Source organism: Salmo salar, chromosome ssa15 (genome assembly GCF_905237065.1).
Source record: "Salmo salar chromosome ssa15, Ssal_v3.1, whole genome shotgun sequence".
Taxonomy (NCBI): domain Eukaryota; kingdom Metazoa; phylum Chordata; class Actinopteri; order Salmoniformes; family Salmonidae; genus Salmo; species Salmo salar.
In genome coordinates, this window is record NC_059456.1 from 24,219,904 (window position 1) to 24,237,083 (window position 17,180).

Consider the following 17,180-nt stretch of genomic DNA (forward strand, 5'->3'; position numbering starts at 1 on the left):
CAATTCTGAATTGAGTTGTGAATTGCTCTTTAATTCCAACAAACAGAGATTAAGTTAGTACTACCTAGTAGAGAGGCATATTTCAGTCAGTATTGCATATACAGTCCATCTATAGTTAGTACATACATACCTGTTTTACATGTGATGTACCAATTATGTTTTAGTGTTAAACAAGTTGTTTAATCTGATCACAAACATTTGATGTTTTTGCTGATGATGGTTTTGCTGGTAATGATTTTGCTGGTATATTTAATTTGATTGAGTAGCCAGCCAATTTACTCGTTGGCATCAATCAACAGTCCATTTAGCTGGGACTGAACACCTGGTGCTTCAACAACTCTGCCAGTGTGTGAGACTCTGAGTGTGTGTGTGTGTGTGTGTGTGTGTGTGTGTGTGTGTGTGTGTGTGTGTGTGTGTGTGTGTGTGTGTGTGTGTGTGTGTGTGTGTGTGTGTGTGTGTGTGTGTGTGTGTGTGTGTGTGTATGCGGTGGTGGGCTCTCTCTCCTACCTGTCGTTTGACAGACTCAGGCAGTGTCTTCTCCAGCAGTCCCTTCACAGACATTTTGACCTCCTTGGTCTCCTCCTCACCAGCCTCCACAGCCTTCACCTCGTTGCTGCTCACTTCCTCCTTCTCTCCTCCTCCTGCTGCTGCCTCCACCTCCTCCACCTTCGCCTCCTCATCTTCTGGCTCCCCGAACACGTTGGGATCGATGAGGAGCAGGATCAGCCTCACCTAGTACATGAAAAAAAACATGCCACATATTTAATGCAAATACAGGTAACTGTCAAAATAATGGAAGCACTTGAGTAAATGAGGGATACAAAGTATATTGAAAGTAGGTGCTTCCACACAGGTGTGGGTCCTGAGTTAATTAAGGAATTAACATCCCATCATGCTTAGGGTCAAGTATAAAATGCTGGGCAGGCCATTATTTTGGCTGCCATAGATATGCCCCCATAGGATGACAATGCCCCTATCAACAGGGCACGAGTGGCCAATGACGAGTTTGATGAGCATGAAAACGATGTAAGCCATATGCCATGGCCGTCTCAGTCACCAGATCTCAACCCAATTGAACACTTATGGGAGATTCTGGAGCGGCGCCTTAGACAGCGTTTTCCACCACCAACAACAAAACACCCAATGATGGAATTTCTTGTGGAAGAATGGTGTCGCATCACTCCAATAGAGTTCCAGACACTGGTAGAATCTATTCCAAGGTGCATTAAAGCTGTTCTGGCTCGTGGTGGCCCAACACCCTATTAAGACACTTTATGTTGGTGTTCCCTTTATTTTGGTAGTTACCTGTATATGCCATTTAGCACACACTATATTTATCCAAAGCCACTTACAGTACATGCAGTACATACATTTTTTGTACATGTCAACCCAGCAGGAATTAAACCCACAACCCTGGGTTGTATTCATTAGTGCACAGTGCATACTGAAGCAGAACTGTTCCAGTCCGTTTGCTTTCGTTTCGTTCCTAATGAATACAACCCTGGCTTTGCTAGCGCCACGCTCACCCATCATACCAACTGATCTTCACAGACAGGACTAAACCTCACCTCCTCGCTGGTGAGTACCCCCATGATCAGCAGTGTCCCAATCAGCTTGAGGATGGGGACAAACTGGTACTCCACACTGCCCCCTACTGGGTCTCTGATGTGACTGCCTCCTCCCTGCACCGCCTCAGTAAGCATACTGATGGCCTTCTCCTTCAGGATGCCCAGGGGGATCTGGGGGCTGGAAGAATCATTATAATAATAATGTATTTTATAGTGCATTTGTCATAGCCAAGGAGTTATAAGTATAACATAATACAATTACTATAAACATTTAAAGTTAAAGTAGTAAAAAACTAGACCTGTAGCAGAGCTGGGTTCAAAGATTTGACATTTTTAACCGACTATTTGAAATCTTTAACCGACTATTTGAAATCTTTAACCGACTATTTAAAATCCTTAACCGACTATTTTACATTTTTTAACCGACTATTTGAAATCTTTAACCAACTATTTGAAATCTTTAACTGACTTTGAGCGTTTGCTCTAGCCTGTCTAAAGTGCCAGATGAGCGGGGTTTACAATTTTGTGACTATTTTATTGGTCCATTAAACCAGGCAAGCTCAATCAAGGCTAGATGAAGCATTTGAAATGATTTCAAATAGTATCTCAACCGAAGTCTAAAAGCTTTACAGCTTGATAAAAAAGTTCAAGTAGTAAAACCCTGACCTGTAGAGGTGCTGCTGTTTCTTGGTGGTGATGAAGGAGAGAGGGGAGAAGTTGAGGCGTGGTTTCAGAGAGGTGCTGAGGTCTACCCCGGGTAGAGAGTGTCTCTTGGACTCGTCAGGGAACAGCTTGATGGAGCGCGTCTCATCGGTCACGGGGATAATAAACTCGTTGTTCATCATCAGACGTGCCTCCTTCGCTGTCTCCAGGTGGATGCTGGTGGTAGGTACATCAATCAACCAATCAATCAACCAATCAATCAACCAATCAATCAATATATCAACCAATCAATCAATCAATCAATATATTAACCAACCAACCAATCAATATATCAACCAATCAATAAATCAATAAATCAATCAATCAATATATCAACCAACCAACCAATCAATATATCAACCAACCAACCAATCAATATATCAACCAATCAATAAATCAATCAATCAATATATCAATATATCAACCAATATATCAACCAATCAATCACTCAATCAATCAATCAATCAATCAATCAATCAATCAATCAATCAATCAATCAACCAACCAACCAATCAATCAATCAATCAATCAATCAATCAATCAATCAATCAATCAATCAATATATCAACCAATCAATCAATCAATCAATCAATCAATCAATATATCAACCAATCAATCAATCAATATATCAACCAACCAACCAATCAATATATCAACCAACCAATATATCAATATATCAACCAACCAACCAATCAATATATCAACCAATCAATCAATCAATATATCAACCAACCAACCAATCAATATATCAACCAATCAATCAATCAATCAATCAATCAACCAACCAACCAACCAATCAATCAATATATCAACCAATCAATCAATCAATCAATCAATATATCAACCAATCAATCAATCAATCAATATATCAACCAACCAACCAATCAATCAATCAATCAATCAATCAATCAATCAATCAATCAATCAATCAATCAATCAATCAATATATCAACCAACCAATCAATCAATATATCAATCCATCAATCAATCAATTAAACAGTCAGTCAATCAACCAATCAATCAACCAATCAATTATCAGCATAATAATAGATTTCAATAAGATACTTATTTTCCAAGTGCGTAAACACCCTGTTCATTATAAAGACCACTCATCCACCAACTAATGAACTCATCACCCACCTCATAAGAACATTATAGAAGCCCTCTCTCAGCATGCCGGACAGGTATTGGTTGTCGATGGTGTAAAGCAGCTGCGATTGGTCGAGATGGGAGCAGAGGGCGTGCGCCACGCGGGTGTTGCCCAATGCGCAGAGGGCACAGTAGAGCTTCAGGGTGTGGTAGTGGAACTTCCTCAGACTCTCTACCTCCGACAGCTCCAGGATGTCCAGACACCTGAGGGGAGTGGAAGGGGAGGGATGGATAAGGGAGGAAGAGGGGGGAGGAGGGAGAGAGAGAGAGAGAGAAAGGATAGCAAAGACACAGTGTTGCTAAGCAATACATGGGTTTAAGATGTTGTATTTTTTTGTAAACTCCACCTAGCCCAGCAGATGGATACATGAGCAAGATTTTATTATATACTTCTAGGCTGGACTACTGCAATGCTCTACTTTCCGGCTACCCGGATAAAGCACTAAATAAACTTCAGTTAGTGCTAAATACGGCTGCTAGAATCCTGACTAGAACCAAAAAATTTGATCATATTACTCCAGTGCTAGCCTCCCTACACTGGCTTCCTGTTAAGGCAAGGGCTGATTTCAAGGTTTTACTGCTAACCTACAAAGCATTACATGGGCTTGCTCCTACCTATCTTTCCGATTTGGTCCTGCCGTACATACCTACACGTACGCTACGGTCACAAGACGCAGGCCTCCTAATTGTCCCTAGAATTTCTAAGCAAACGGCTGGAGGTAGGGCTTTCTCCTATAGAGCTCCATTTTTATGGAATGGTCTGCCTACCCATGTGAGAGACGCAGACTCAGTCTCAACCTTTAAGTCTTTACTGAAGACTTATCTCTTCAGTAGGTCCTATGATTAAGTTTAGTCTGGCCCAGGAGTGTGAAGGTGAACGGAAAGGCTGGAGCAACGAACCGCCCTTGCTGTCTCTGCCTTGCCGGTTCCCCTCTTTCCACTGGGATTCTCTGCCTCTAACCCTATTACAGGGGCTGAGTCACTGGCGTACTGGTGTTCTTCCATGCCGTCCATGGGAGGGGTGCGTCACTTGAGTGGGCTGAGTCACTGACGTGGTCTTCCTGTCTGGGTTGGTGCCCCCCCCCCTTGGGTTGTGCCGTGGCGGAGATCTTTGTGGGCTATACTCGGCCTTGTCTTAGGAAGGTAAGTTGGTGGTTGGAGACATCCCTCTAGTGGTGTGGGGGCTGTGCTTTGGCAAAGTGGGTGGGGTTTATATCCTGCCTGTTTGGCCCTGTCCGGGGGTTTCATCAGATGGGGCCACAGTGTCTCCTGATCCCTCCTGTCTCAGCCTCCAGTATTTATGCTGCAGTAGTTTATGTGTCGGGGGGCTAGGGTCAGTCTGTTACATCTGGAGTATTTCTCTTGTCTTATCCGCTGTCCTGTGTGAATTTAAATATGCTCTCTCTAATTCTCTCTTTCTCTCTTTCTTTCTTTCTCTCGGAGGACCTGAGCCCTAGGACCATGCCTCAGGACTACCTGGCATGATGACTCCTTGCTGTCCCCAGTCCACCTGGCCGTGCTGCTGCTCCAGTTTCAACTGTTCTGCCTGCGGCTATGGAACCCTGACCTGTTCACCGGACGTGCTTGTTGCACCCTCGACAACTACTATGATTATTATTATTTGACCATGCTGGTCATTTATGAACATTTTAACATCTTGACCATGTTCTGTTATAATATCCACCCGTCACAGCCAGAAGAGGACTGGCCACCCCTCATAGCCTGGTTCCTCTCTAGGTTTCTTCCTAGGTTTTTGGCCTTTCTAAGGAGTTTTTCCTAGGGAGTTTTTCCTAGCCACCGTGCTTCTTTCACATGCATTGCTTGCTGTTTGGGGTTTTAGGCTGGGTTTCTGTACAGCACTTTGAGATATCAGCTGATGTACAAAGGGCTATATAAATACATTTGATTTGATTTGATATTATTACTCCATATAATCCTTTCAAATCCATGAGAAGTGTGAAACTGAAAACATTGATCAGAGGTGGTAGGTCTACTGAAACATTGATTATGATGATGATTATTATTGATAATGTAGTATGCCTACTGAACCACTGATGAGGTAGCAGGTCTACTATAGGGCCTAGGCGAAGAGGCTGGGTATTGATTTCAGATAGAGTGAGCGCATCAGCCACCTGTTTTCCTCAGGTATATGAACAGCCATCATCTGCAGTGGCTCCAGACACTGCACCACCCAGCCGTGTCTCTCTGAGACCCTGGCGGTCTCAACGGTGAGGAAGGTGTTGGGCATACGGCTCCACAGCACCGCTACGATGGTCTGAACGTCCAGACGTGGTGGACACTGGGGTACAGGGTTACGCTGCTCACTCTTAAAGATGGCTGACGACAGGGGCATGGCGTCCTGGGGAGAGGGAGGGAGGGAGGGAGGGAGGGAGGGAGGGAGGGAGGGAGGGAGGGAGGGAGGGAGGGAGAAAGAGAGAGAGAGAGAAAGGAGGGAGGGAGGGAGGGAGGGAGGGAGGGAGGGAGGGAGGGAGGGAGGGAGGGAGGGAGAAAGAGAGAGAGAGAAAGGAGGGAGGGAGGGAGGGAAGGAGAGAGGGAGAGAAAAGAGGGAGGGAGGGAGGGAGGGAGGGAGGGAGGGAGGGAGGGAGGGAGGGAGGGAGGGAGGGAGGGAGGGAGGGAGGGAGGGAGGGAGGGAAGGAAGGAGAGAGAGAGAGAGAGAGAGAGAGAGAGAGAGAGAGGGAAGGAAGGAAGGAAGGAAGGAGGGAAGGAGAGAGAGAGAGAGAGACAAGGGAGGGAAGGAAGGAGAGTGAGAGAGAGAGAGAGAGAGAGAGAGAGAGAGAGAGAGAGAGAGAGAGAGAGAGAAAGAGAAAGAGAAAAGAGGGAGGGAGGGAGGGAGGGAGGGAGGGAGGGAGGGAGGGAGGGAGGGAGGGAGGGAGGGAGAAAAGAGGGAGGGAAGGAGAGAAATCATGTTAAAGGCCCAGTTCAGTCAAAAATTTGATTTTCTCAGTGTTTTATATATATTTCCACACAATGAGGTTGGAATAATACTGTGAAAACATTGATGATACCATTTTAGTGTAAGAGCTGTTTGAAAAGACTGCATGGGAATTTCAACCTGTTTTTGTAGGATGGAGTTTTGGCTGTAAATTATTTTATAGACCAATAAGAAAGATAGTTCCAAACCTCTCTGTCATAAACAGTTCATTTTAAGTCCTAGCAAAATTCTTGCTTGAGAAATTGCTCTTTGCTAAGAAGCTTTTTTTGTTTCTTTTTGGCAATTTTAATTGAATACAATCACAGTAAGGTTCTTAATTGTTACCGAGAAATGATTGATATTGAGATAAAAACAGCTGCATTGGACATTTAACAGTAATAGGAAAGATTTACATCAGTTACATCCCCCAGTAGTAGACTGGTTATAGTAGTAGACTGGTTATAGTAGTAGACTGGTTATAGTAGTAGACTGGTTATAGTAGTAGACTGGCTATAGTAGTAGACTGGTTATAGTAGTAGACTGGTTATAGTAGTAGACTGGTTATAGTAGCAGACTGGCTATAGTAGTAGACTGGTTATAGTAGTAGACTGGTTATAGTAGTAGACTGGTTATAGTAGTAGACTGGTTATAGTAGTAGACTGGTTATAGTAGTAGACTGGCTATAGTAGTAGACTGGTTATAGTAGTAGACTGGTTATAGTAGTAGACTGGTTATAGTAGTAGACTGGATATAGTAGTAGACTGGTTATAGTAGTTGACTGGTTATAGTAGTAGACTGGTTATAGTAGTAGACTGGTTATAGTAGTAGACTGGTTATAGTAGTAGACTGGCTATAGTAGTAGACTGGTTATAGTAGTAGACTGGTTATAGTAGTAGATTGGTTATAGTAGTAGACTGGTTATAGTAGTAGACTGGTTATAGTAGTAGATTGGTTATAGTAGTAGACTGGTTATAGTAGTTGACTGGTTATAGTAGTAGACTGGTTATAGTAGTAGACTGGCTATAGTAGTAGACTGGTTATAGTAGTAGACTGGTTATAGTAGTTGACTGGTTATAGTAGTAGACTGGTTATAGTAGTAGACTGGCTATAGTAGTAGACTGGTTATAGTAGTAGACTGGTTATAGTAGTTGACTGGTTATAGTAGTAGACTGGTTATAGTAGTAGACTGGTTATAGTAGTAGACTGGTTATAGTAGTAGACTGGTTATAGTAGTAGACTGGTTATAGTTGTAGACTGGTTATAGTAGTAGACTGGTTATAGTAGTAGACTGGCTATAGTTGTAGACTGGTTATAGTTGTAGACTAGATATAGTAGTAGACTGGTTATAGTAGTAGACTGGTTATAGTAGTAGACTGGCTATAGTTGTAGACTGGCTATAGTAGTAGACTGGTTATAGTAGTAGACTGGTTATAGTAGTAGACTGGTTATAGTTGTAGACTGGATATAGTAGTAGACTGGCTATAGTAGTAGACTGGTTATAGTAGTAGACTGGTTATAGTAGTAGACTGGTTATAGTAGCAGACTGGCTATAGTAGCAGGCTGGTTATAGTTGTAGACTGGTTATAGTAGTAGACTGGTTATAGTTGTAGACTGGTTATAGTAGCAGACTGGTTATAGTAGTAGACTGGTTATAGTTGTAGACTGGATATAGTAGTAGACTGGTTATAGTAGTAGACTGGTTATAGTAGCAGACTGGCTATAGTTGTAGACTGGTTATAGTAGTAGACTGGTTATAGTTGTAGACTGGATATAGTAGTAGACTGGTTATAGTAGCAGACTGGTTATAGTTGTAGACTGGTTATAGTAGTAGACTGGTTATAGTAGCAGACTGGCTATAGTTGTAGACTGGTTATAGTAGTAGACTGGTTATAGTAGTAGACTGGTTATAGTAGTAGACTGGTTATAGTTGTAGACTGGATATAGTAGTAGACTGGTTATAGTAGTAGACTGGTTATAGTTGTAGACTGGTTATAGTTGTAGACTGGTTATAGTAGTAGACTGGTTATAGTAGTAGACTGGTTATAGTAGCAGACTGGTTATAGTAGCAGACTGGTTATAGTAGTAGACTGGTTATAGTTGTAGACTGGTTATAGTTGTAGACTGGTTATAGTAGTAGACTGATTATAGTAGTAGACTGGCTATAGTAGTAGACTGGTTATAGTAGTTGACTGGTTATAGTAGTAGACTGGTTATAGTTGTAGACTGGTTATAGTTGTAGACTAGATATAGTTGTAGACTGGTTATAGTAGCAGACTGGTTATAGTAGCAGACTGGTTATAGTAGCAGACTGGTTATAGTTGTAGACTGGTTATAGTAGTAGACTGGTTATAGTTGTAGACTGGTTATAGTAGTAGACTGGTTATAGTTGTAGACTGGTTATAGTAGTTGACTGGTTATAGTAGCAGACTGGTTATAGTAGCAGACTGGTTATAGTAGTAGACTGGTTATAGTTGTAGATTGGTTATAGTAGTAGACTGGTTATAGTAGCAGACTGGTTATAGTAGTAGACTGGTTATAGTAGCAGACTGGCTATAGTAGTAGACTGGTTATAGTAGTAGACTGGTTATAGTAGTAGACTGGTTATAGTAGCAGACTGGTTATAGTTGTAGACTGGCTATAGTTGTAGACTGGCTATAGTAGTAGACTGGTTATAGTTGTAGACTGGATATAGTTGTAGACTGGGGGACACTAACCTTGATCTTGACAAACTCAAACTGGAAGAGGTTGGTGCTGGTGGGACGCACAAACACAGCAGGGAACAGCTTGCTGTTGGACTCCAACTAGACACACAAGAATATATACACAATCATTACCCGAAGAACAGTAACAGCTTATAGACACAGAACAATAAACACAAAATCATTACAATAACTCAACCACCTAGACATACAGGACATAAGGACAGCAACTCAACCACCTAGACATACAGGACATAAGGACAGCAACTCAACCACCTAGACATACAGGACATAAGGACAGCAACTCAACCACCTAGACATACAGGACATAAGGACAGCAACTCAACCACCTAGACATACAGGACATAAGGACAGCAACTCAACCACCTAGACATACAGGACATAAGGACAGCAACTCAACCACCTAGACATACAGGACATAAGGACAGCAACTCAACCACCTAGACATACAGGACATAAGGACAGCAACTCAACCACCTAGACATACAGGACATAAGGACAGCAACTCAACCACCTAGACATACAGGACATAAGGACAGCAACTCAACCACCTAGACATACAGGACATAAGGACAGCAACTCAACCACCTAGACATACAGGACATAAGGACAGCAACTCAACCACCTAGACATACAGGACATAAGGACAGCAACTCAACCACCTAGACATACAGGACATAAGGACAGCAACTCAACCACCTAGACATACAGGACATAAGGACAGCAACTCAACCACCTAGACATACAGGACATAAGGACAGCAACTCAACCACCTAGACATACAGGACATAAGGACAGCAAATCAACCACCTAGACATACAGGACATAAGGACAGCAACTCAACCACCTAGACATACAGGACATAAGGACAGCAACTCAACCACCTAGACATACAGGACATAAGGACAGCAACTCAACCACCTAGACATACAGGACATAAGGACAGCAACTCAACCACCTAGACATGCAGGACATAAGGACAGCAACTCAACCACCTAGACATACAGGACATAAGGACAGCAACTCAACCACCTAGACATACAGGACATAAGGACAGCAACTCAACCACCTGCTTAGAGTCAATCACACATCCTCAACTCTAAAGGCATGGTTACGAAAATTGAGTTGCACTTGATAACACTTGATATGATTCAATGTCCGTGCTAGTAACCTGCTCAGCATCCATAACACATCACCAACAATACTTCAGGGATTGACGCTTGTGGAATTTTCACCGTTGAGTTCTAGAACCCTCTAAATACTCAAGGTGGAACGCTCAGCATTCTAAGTATAACTTCATCTATATGGTAATTCTGTCTCTCCACACTACCTTGCTGTGTCTGTATGCCCTCTCAAGTGGAACCATGTAGTTACTACACAGCCGTCACAACTCATCTGCCTCTTGTGGTCTGAATTGAAGAGAAAACAGGCACAGCTCTCGCTTTTGGAGTCGAGTTAAAGATCACTGACGTTTGGGTCATCTTGGCCTGCATTCAGACAGCCGATGGATTTAGTAGTCTTTTAAACTGCCCCTCTGATGCCTATCAGACAATCACACAGTGTATCAAAGCCAGGCATCAGACAGAGAGTCTGCATCCCAAATGGCACCCTATTCACTTTATAGTGCACTACTTCTGACTAGTAGTGCACTATATAGAGAATAGGGTGACATTTGGGTCAAAAATAGTGTACTATATAGGGAATAGGGTGCCATTATGGATGTAGAGGAGACTTGGACATGGGGCCAGACAATGTAGCTCACAGTGTATCAATGCCAGGCAGCCATCAGACAGAGAGACAGAGGGAGAGAGAGAGAGAGAGAGAGAGAGAGAGAGAAAAGAGACCTCTGACGTAGTACTGTAAATGGTGAATGCAGTAGTACTACCTACTGTACTGTAAATGGTGAATGCAGTAGGCCTCCCTGCTGTACTGTAAATGGTGAATGCAGTAGTACTACCTACTGTACTGTAAATGGTGAATGCAGTAGACCTACCTGTTGTACTGTAAATAGTGAATGCAGTAGGCCTCTCTGCTGTACTGTAAATGGTGAATGCAGTAGTACTACCTACTGTACTGTAAATGGTGAATGCAGTAGGCCTCCCTGCTGTACTGTAAATGGTGAATGCAGTAGTACTACCTACTGTACTGTAAATGGTGAATGCAGTAGACCTACCTGTTGTACTGTAAATGGTGAATGCAGTAGTACTACCTACTGTACTGTACATGGTGAATGCAGTAGGCCTACCTGCTGTACTGTAATCAATATGGTGAATGCAGTAGGTCTACCTTCTGTATTGTAATCTATATGGTGAATGAAGTAGGTCTACCTTCTGTACTGTACTGGATGCAGTAGACTAGGCCTACCTACTGTACTGTAATCTATATGGTGAATGCAGTAGGCCTACCTACTGTACTGTAATCTATATGGTGAAAGCAGTAGGTCTACCTTCTGTAATGTAATCTACAGTATATATTGAATGTATTAGGTTTACCTCGTAGGTTGTGGCCAGCTCCTTGCCATTGGCTGTGAAGGAGAGAAAGCCTGTTGCTAGGTCAACGAAACAGCCAATCTCCAGGTCGATGTTAGACCGGGATGAGGAGTGGGAGGAGCCGACAACATCTCCAGCACACACCATGTAGCAGTTACTCCTCCGAACACTGGAATGGACAGACAGGGTGGGAGAGAGTTAAAACGGGGAGGGACAGAGTGAATGATCATGAGTGATCAAGAGAGTGACTATGTGAGTGATCAAGTGAGTGAGTGAGTGAGTGAGTGAGTGAGTGAGTGAGGGAGTATGTGAATGAATGAATGAATGACGTCAACACTTCAGTTAAATGTCAGCAAAAAAGCTAGAACTTGCCTCTCGTGGACTCGTCCCCTCTCGTCTCCCAGGGTTACGGTAACCGTGCGTGTCTTGTTGAGGCTGAAGTGTTTGCTATGGTAATGGTAGTCAGGGGTTACCCAGCCAATCCACACTGACGCCGGGTCCTGGCCAGCAAACACTCTCACTGAGTGATAGTATGTTGTGATGCTGCCATAACCATCTTCCTTTGGGGGCTGACTGCAAAAGGAAAATCACCAGGTAAGATCAGCGTTAACTTATCATGTTCCGCGTCACATTAAATTAATGTATAAAATATGATTATATTGATTGGCTGATGTTTATTGTCTTCCAATAGTAAAAATGGAATATCTAAAGCCTTGGTTGAAAGCAATATGTGTGTTTCTACCTCAGTGTTTCTATATTGTTTCTGACCTGAGTTTCTGAGACTCGTCAGCACTGACATGAGGAACGTGGAGCTCTACAGGCATGCTCAGTCTGCAGTACAGCATGTCACTGTTGCTCTGCTGGGTCCCAAATGTCTTGTGGGTCACCTTCAGACACGGCGGATTGTCCACTGTCCCATCTATCCTTGTCACCTGGGGCCAGTACAATCAGATGGAGAGGAGAATGATTAGCACTCAGAACCAGGAATAGAACAATTTCCTTTAAGATGTCAGCCTTTAGTGGATATTGCTCAACATTAGGCCCCTCGTAACCAGGCCCCTTAATACTAAAACGGTACCTCGATGTGGTTGTGGTCCTTAGGGATGTTGACGAAGGTAGGCAGGCGTTTGCTGAACCACATGGTGACCTCACGGTTCATGTTGACAGCGAAGGGTTCGAAGCCCTCCTGCAGGCCACACATGGTGTAGTACTTAAAGGTGCTGGCGTCCTTCCCCAGGTTCATACGGCCAATCTCAGACTGGGCCAGACAACACACTGGGATGAAGCCTGGAGAGGGGAGAGGTCAGAGGTTAGAAGTTATAAGGTCATTCTAGGACTTGGCAAAACAACACACTGGATGAAGCCTGGAGAGGGGAGAGGTCAGAGGTAAAAATGTAACGTATGAGTCTGGAAAGGAACTAGTCTTAAACCACAACCCAAAAGCAATTAACTCCATTCCACCAGTGGGTGCAAAAATACCCATTACTTGCAAAGCACTCAGTTACACTGCACTTCCCATTGGAGAAAAAGCGTAATTTGGAAGTCGACAATCGATATGATTTACACTGAGTGATTGTGCTTGTCTTCCAACAACAACAGGTTCATTTGCAGGCTAATTCAATGACTGATTTCCCCAATGCTTTGCTGCTTTATGTTTAGCTGTATGTTTTTAAAGCTCTGCGTCTCCAATCTCTAAGAGATCCAAACCTGAAGAGAACATTTCTGGTGAAGCACATCTTGAATACATAAATACATCTGAATAAATAGCAATGCATTACATGATGCAAAGCAAATGTACTATATGTATAAACCAGTACATAAAGTTAGCTAAGGAAGGATGAACCTCCTCTGATCTTTCTAGAGAGAAAAGGAGACATTAACACTGTAGCAGACACTCTTATCCAGGGCGACTTACATAACCTACCGTTCAAAAGTTTGGGGTCACTTAGAAATCTCCTTGTTTTTGAAAGAAAAGCTCATTTTTTGTCCATTAAAATAACATCAAATTGATCAGAAATACAGTGTAGACATTGTTAATGTTGTAAATTACTATTGTAGCTGGAAATGGCAGATTTTTTATGGAATATCTACATAGGTGTACAGAGGCCCATTATCAGCAACCATCACTCCTGTGTTCCAATGGCACGTTGTGTTAGCTAATCCAAGTTGATTAATTTAAAAGGCTAATTGATCATTAGAAAACCCTTCGCAAATTATGTTAGCACAGTTGAAAACTGTTGTTCTGATTAAAGAAGCAATAAAACTGGCCTTCTTTATACTAGTTGAGTATCTGGAGCATCAGCATTTGTGGGTTCGATTACAGGCTCAAAATGGCCAGAAACAAAGCACTTTCTTATGAAACTCGTCAGTCTATTCTTGTTCTGAGAAATGAAGGTTATTTCAAACTTTTGAACGGTAGTGTACATTATCATATTAGTACCCTGTGGGAATCAAACCTGAAACCCTGCGTGTTGCAAGCACCATGCTCTACCAACTGAGCCACACAGGACACCATAGGGTACCCACTACAGACTACAGTTTTCCAACAAGAGACTGAGAAAGGATAAAGATAAACTCACCATCCTCTGTCTCGAAGTCGACGAAGCAGAGCTCGGATCCCTTGTTAGTGATGATTAGTTCTCCGTTGAGGGTGAAGACCATAGACTTGTCCTCCATGTTGATCATGCAGCCCACCACGTCTCCTTTGTTCCATGACTGCCCGAAGAAACGTGCGCCCATGTGCATACGACGACCCTGGGGGAACAAACAACACGTATTGCTAACCCTAATGTAATAACCACCCTGGAAACGGAAAGTTGATCAAGTGTACAATCATTTGCCTAGGTGCATGGCATGCCATTTCTTTCTGATTTAGCCAACTTGTTGTTGGCTTGTTTGGAAACAATATACCATTGCTGAATGCAGAATGAGTTAGGTAGATGGGTAGTTAGGATAGACCTATACGCACATGATAATACACTTCAAACCATATCAAAATAGAGTCAAGATAAGATAAAAACAGATGAGAAAAAAAAAACTGGATTTAAAAATTAAAAAGCGTTGTTTGTTTACCTTGTATCCATCGAAGACGTAGGCCTGGTCGTCCATGCCCAGGTCAAAGTCTGACCTACAGCCTGGTCTAGCCCAGCCAACCCTCATGTCCCCACCGGTCAGGGCCTCAAACTCAAAGTACCACTTCCCTGTCTTCACTGCATACGTCTGCTCTACGCGAAAGAACCGGATCGTCTCAATGCTCTGCCTCTCCACGATATGACAGGCTGGGGACACAGAGGAGACATTCAACCCATGCCAAAACGATGACAACTGTAGAGTATCGTTGGGCCTAGCTAGAGAGATATCTTAGTACTCTGAAAGATTGACTGAATCCGTCTCGAAGGACCATATCTATTGCAGTCCATCTAGCCTCCACACTAACTATTCAGGTGGGCAGTGGCAAGATGTTATCTGATATTATGGGTGAGGTAAGGGAGACATGTACCTGTTTGCTTGCTAAAAAATTTGTTGAAGGATACTGGAAAAGTGTCTTTAATGATAGCTCCGACAATGTAACATCAGTGTAAAATGACAATTAGATCGCTACTACAGCACTGTACAGTTCAGTACTACAGTTATTTGACCATTAAATTGCTAATGTCCTCACCCTCTTGGTCTGGGGGGTCGATGTCATAGCCGTATCCCACCAGGGTCCTGATGGCCTCCCTCAGACTGTCTCTGTTAGACTTCTTGGTTCTCTCGTCTAGCAGAGCGTAAGGCACCAGGCGAGGGTTACGCCTGCTCTTCACATCCTACATAGATAAACAACAACATGGACCAGACCCCCTCTGCTTCACTAGACTGGTTTTGTCTTGTTAAATAATGTTGTGTACTATCAAGAATGGTGTGTTCAATGACATATAAATGCAAAAGATTTATGCAGTCAAAGCTCATCCGTTAATCTGATGCCTATCACACTCCAAAACGTCTGGTAGATTAAAGAATTGGACAAAGACATTGGTTTATAATGTTATTTATAAACTGGGTGGTGTATCAGACATTATACCACGGGTATGTCAAAACATTTATTTTTACTGCTCTAATTACGTTGGTAATCAGTTTATAATAGCGATAAGACACCTCAGGAACTTGTGGTATATGGCCAATATACCACGGCTAAGGGCTGTATCCAGGCACACCGCGTTATGTCGTGCCTAAGAACAGCCCTGGTATTTTGGCCATATACCACACCCCCTCGGGCCTTATTGCTTAATTGTATTGATTGTGTACTTAAGATTTGACAGATAAAGGGAGAGAGGGAGCACGTTACCTGCTGGATGCCGTACGTCCATCCTTGTTTGACCCTGTCCTTGGCCCACACGTTGTGAGCGTTCTCCGCCAGTTTATCTACCAGAACCTCCTGACCAGCCGTCAGTTTCACCTCAGAAAGCTGCAGTGGCGTTGGCTTATACCCGTTAGACATAACATAGCTGAAAATATCAAAACATATACCTGTTAGACATCACACAGATGAAAATATCAAGTTGTAAAGCCGTAGAGCCGTAGAACTGTAGAACTAGAGAGCTGTAGAGCTGTAGAGATGTAGAGCTGGAGAACTGTAGAACTAGAGAGCTGTAGAGCTGTAGAGATGTAGAGCTGGAGAACTGGAGAACTAGAGAGCTGTAGAGCTGTAGAGATGTAGAGCTGGAGAACTGTAGAACTAGAGAGCTGCAGAGATGTAGAGATGTAGAGCTGGAGAACTGTAGAACTAGAGAGCTGTAGAGATGTAGAGATGTAGAGCTGGAGAACTGTAGAACTAGAGAGCTGTAGAGATGTAGAGATGTAGAGATATAGAGCTGTAGAGCCGAAGAGTCGTAGAATAGTAGAACTAGAGAGCTGTAGAGATGTAGAACTGTAGAGCTGTGGAGATGTAGAACTGTAGAGCTGTAGAACTGTGGAGATGTAGAGATGTAGAACTGTAGAGATGTAGAACTGTAGAACTGTAGAGATGTAGAGCTGTAGAGATGTAGAACTGTAGAGCTGTAGAACTGTAGAGCTCTAGAGCTGTAGAGCTGTAGAGCTGTAGAACTGTAGAACTGTAGAGCTGTAGATATGTAGAACTTTAGAGCTGTAGAGCTGTACAACTGTAGAGCTGTTGGACTGTAGCGCTGTAGAACTGTAGAACTGTAGAACTGTAGAACTGTAGAGATGTAGAACTGTAGAGCTGTAGAGCTGTAGAACTGTAGAGATGTAGAACTGTAGAGATGTAGAACTGTAGAACTGTAGAGATGTAGAGCTGTAGAGATGTAGAACTGTAGAGCTGTAGAACTGTAGAGATGTAGAACTGTAGAGATGTAGAACTGTAGAGCTATAGAGATGTAGAACTGTAGAGATGTAGAACTGTAGAACTGTAGAGATGTAGAGCTGTAGAGATGTAGAACTGTAGAGCTGTAGAACTGTAGAGCTCTAGAGCTGTAGAGCTGTAGAGCTGTAGAACTGTAGAACTGTAGAGCTGTAGATATGTCGAACTTTAGAGCTGTAGAGCTGTACAACTGTAGAGCTGTTGGACTGTAGCGCTGTAGAACTGTAGAACTGTAGAACTGTAGAACTGTAGAGATGTAGAACT

At 43.0% G+C, this 17,180-nt stretch overlaps 1 protein-coding gene across 5 annotated transcripts in view; it reads right to left on the reverse strand.

Annotated features, from left to right (window-relative positions):
* The window catches only part of LOC106571102 (ryanodine receptor 3), a 229,681-nt gene that overhangs the window by 105,327 nt on the left and 107,174 nt on the right, over nucleotides 1–17,180 (reverse strand). For all 5 annotated transcript variants that reach the window (XM_045695568.1, XM_045695569.1, XM_045695565.1 and 2 more), the window contains 14 exons: nucleotides 15,885–16,044; nucleotides 15,222–15,366; nucleotides 14,633–14,838; nucleotides 14,140–14,314; nucleotides 12,639–12,847; nucleotides 12,329–12,492; nucleotides 11,933–12,133; nucleotides 11,564–11,729; nucleotides 9,066–9,152; nucleotides 5,552–5,778; nucleotides 3,411–3,623; nucleotides 2,235–2,447; nucleotides 1,569–1,746; nucleotides 508–732 (listed from right to left, as the gene is read on the reverse strand). In XM_045695568.1, coding sequence (XP_045551524.1) covers nucleotides 508–732; nucleotides 1,569–1,746; nucleotides 2,235–2,447; nucleotides 3,411–3,623; nucleotides 5,552–5,778; nucleotides 9,066–9,152; nucleotides 11,564–11,729; nucleotides 11,933–12,133; nucleotides 12,329–12,492; nucleotides 12,639–12,847; nucleotides 14,140–14,314; nucleotides 14,633–14,838; nucleotides 15,222–15,366; nucleotides 15,885–16,044 — 2,569 coding nt within the window. The remainder of the gene's footprint in view (nucleotides 1–507; nucleotides 733–1,568; nucleotides 1,747–2,234; nucleotides 2,448–3,410; nucleotides 3,624–5,551; nucleotides 5,779–9,065; nucleotides 9,153–11,563; nucleotides 11,730–11,932; nucleotides 12,134–12,328; nucleotides 12,493–12,638; nucleotides 12,848–14,139; nucleotides 14,315–14,632; nucleotides 14,839–15,221; nucleotides 15,367–15,884; nucleotides 16,045–17,180) is intronic.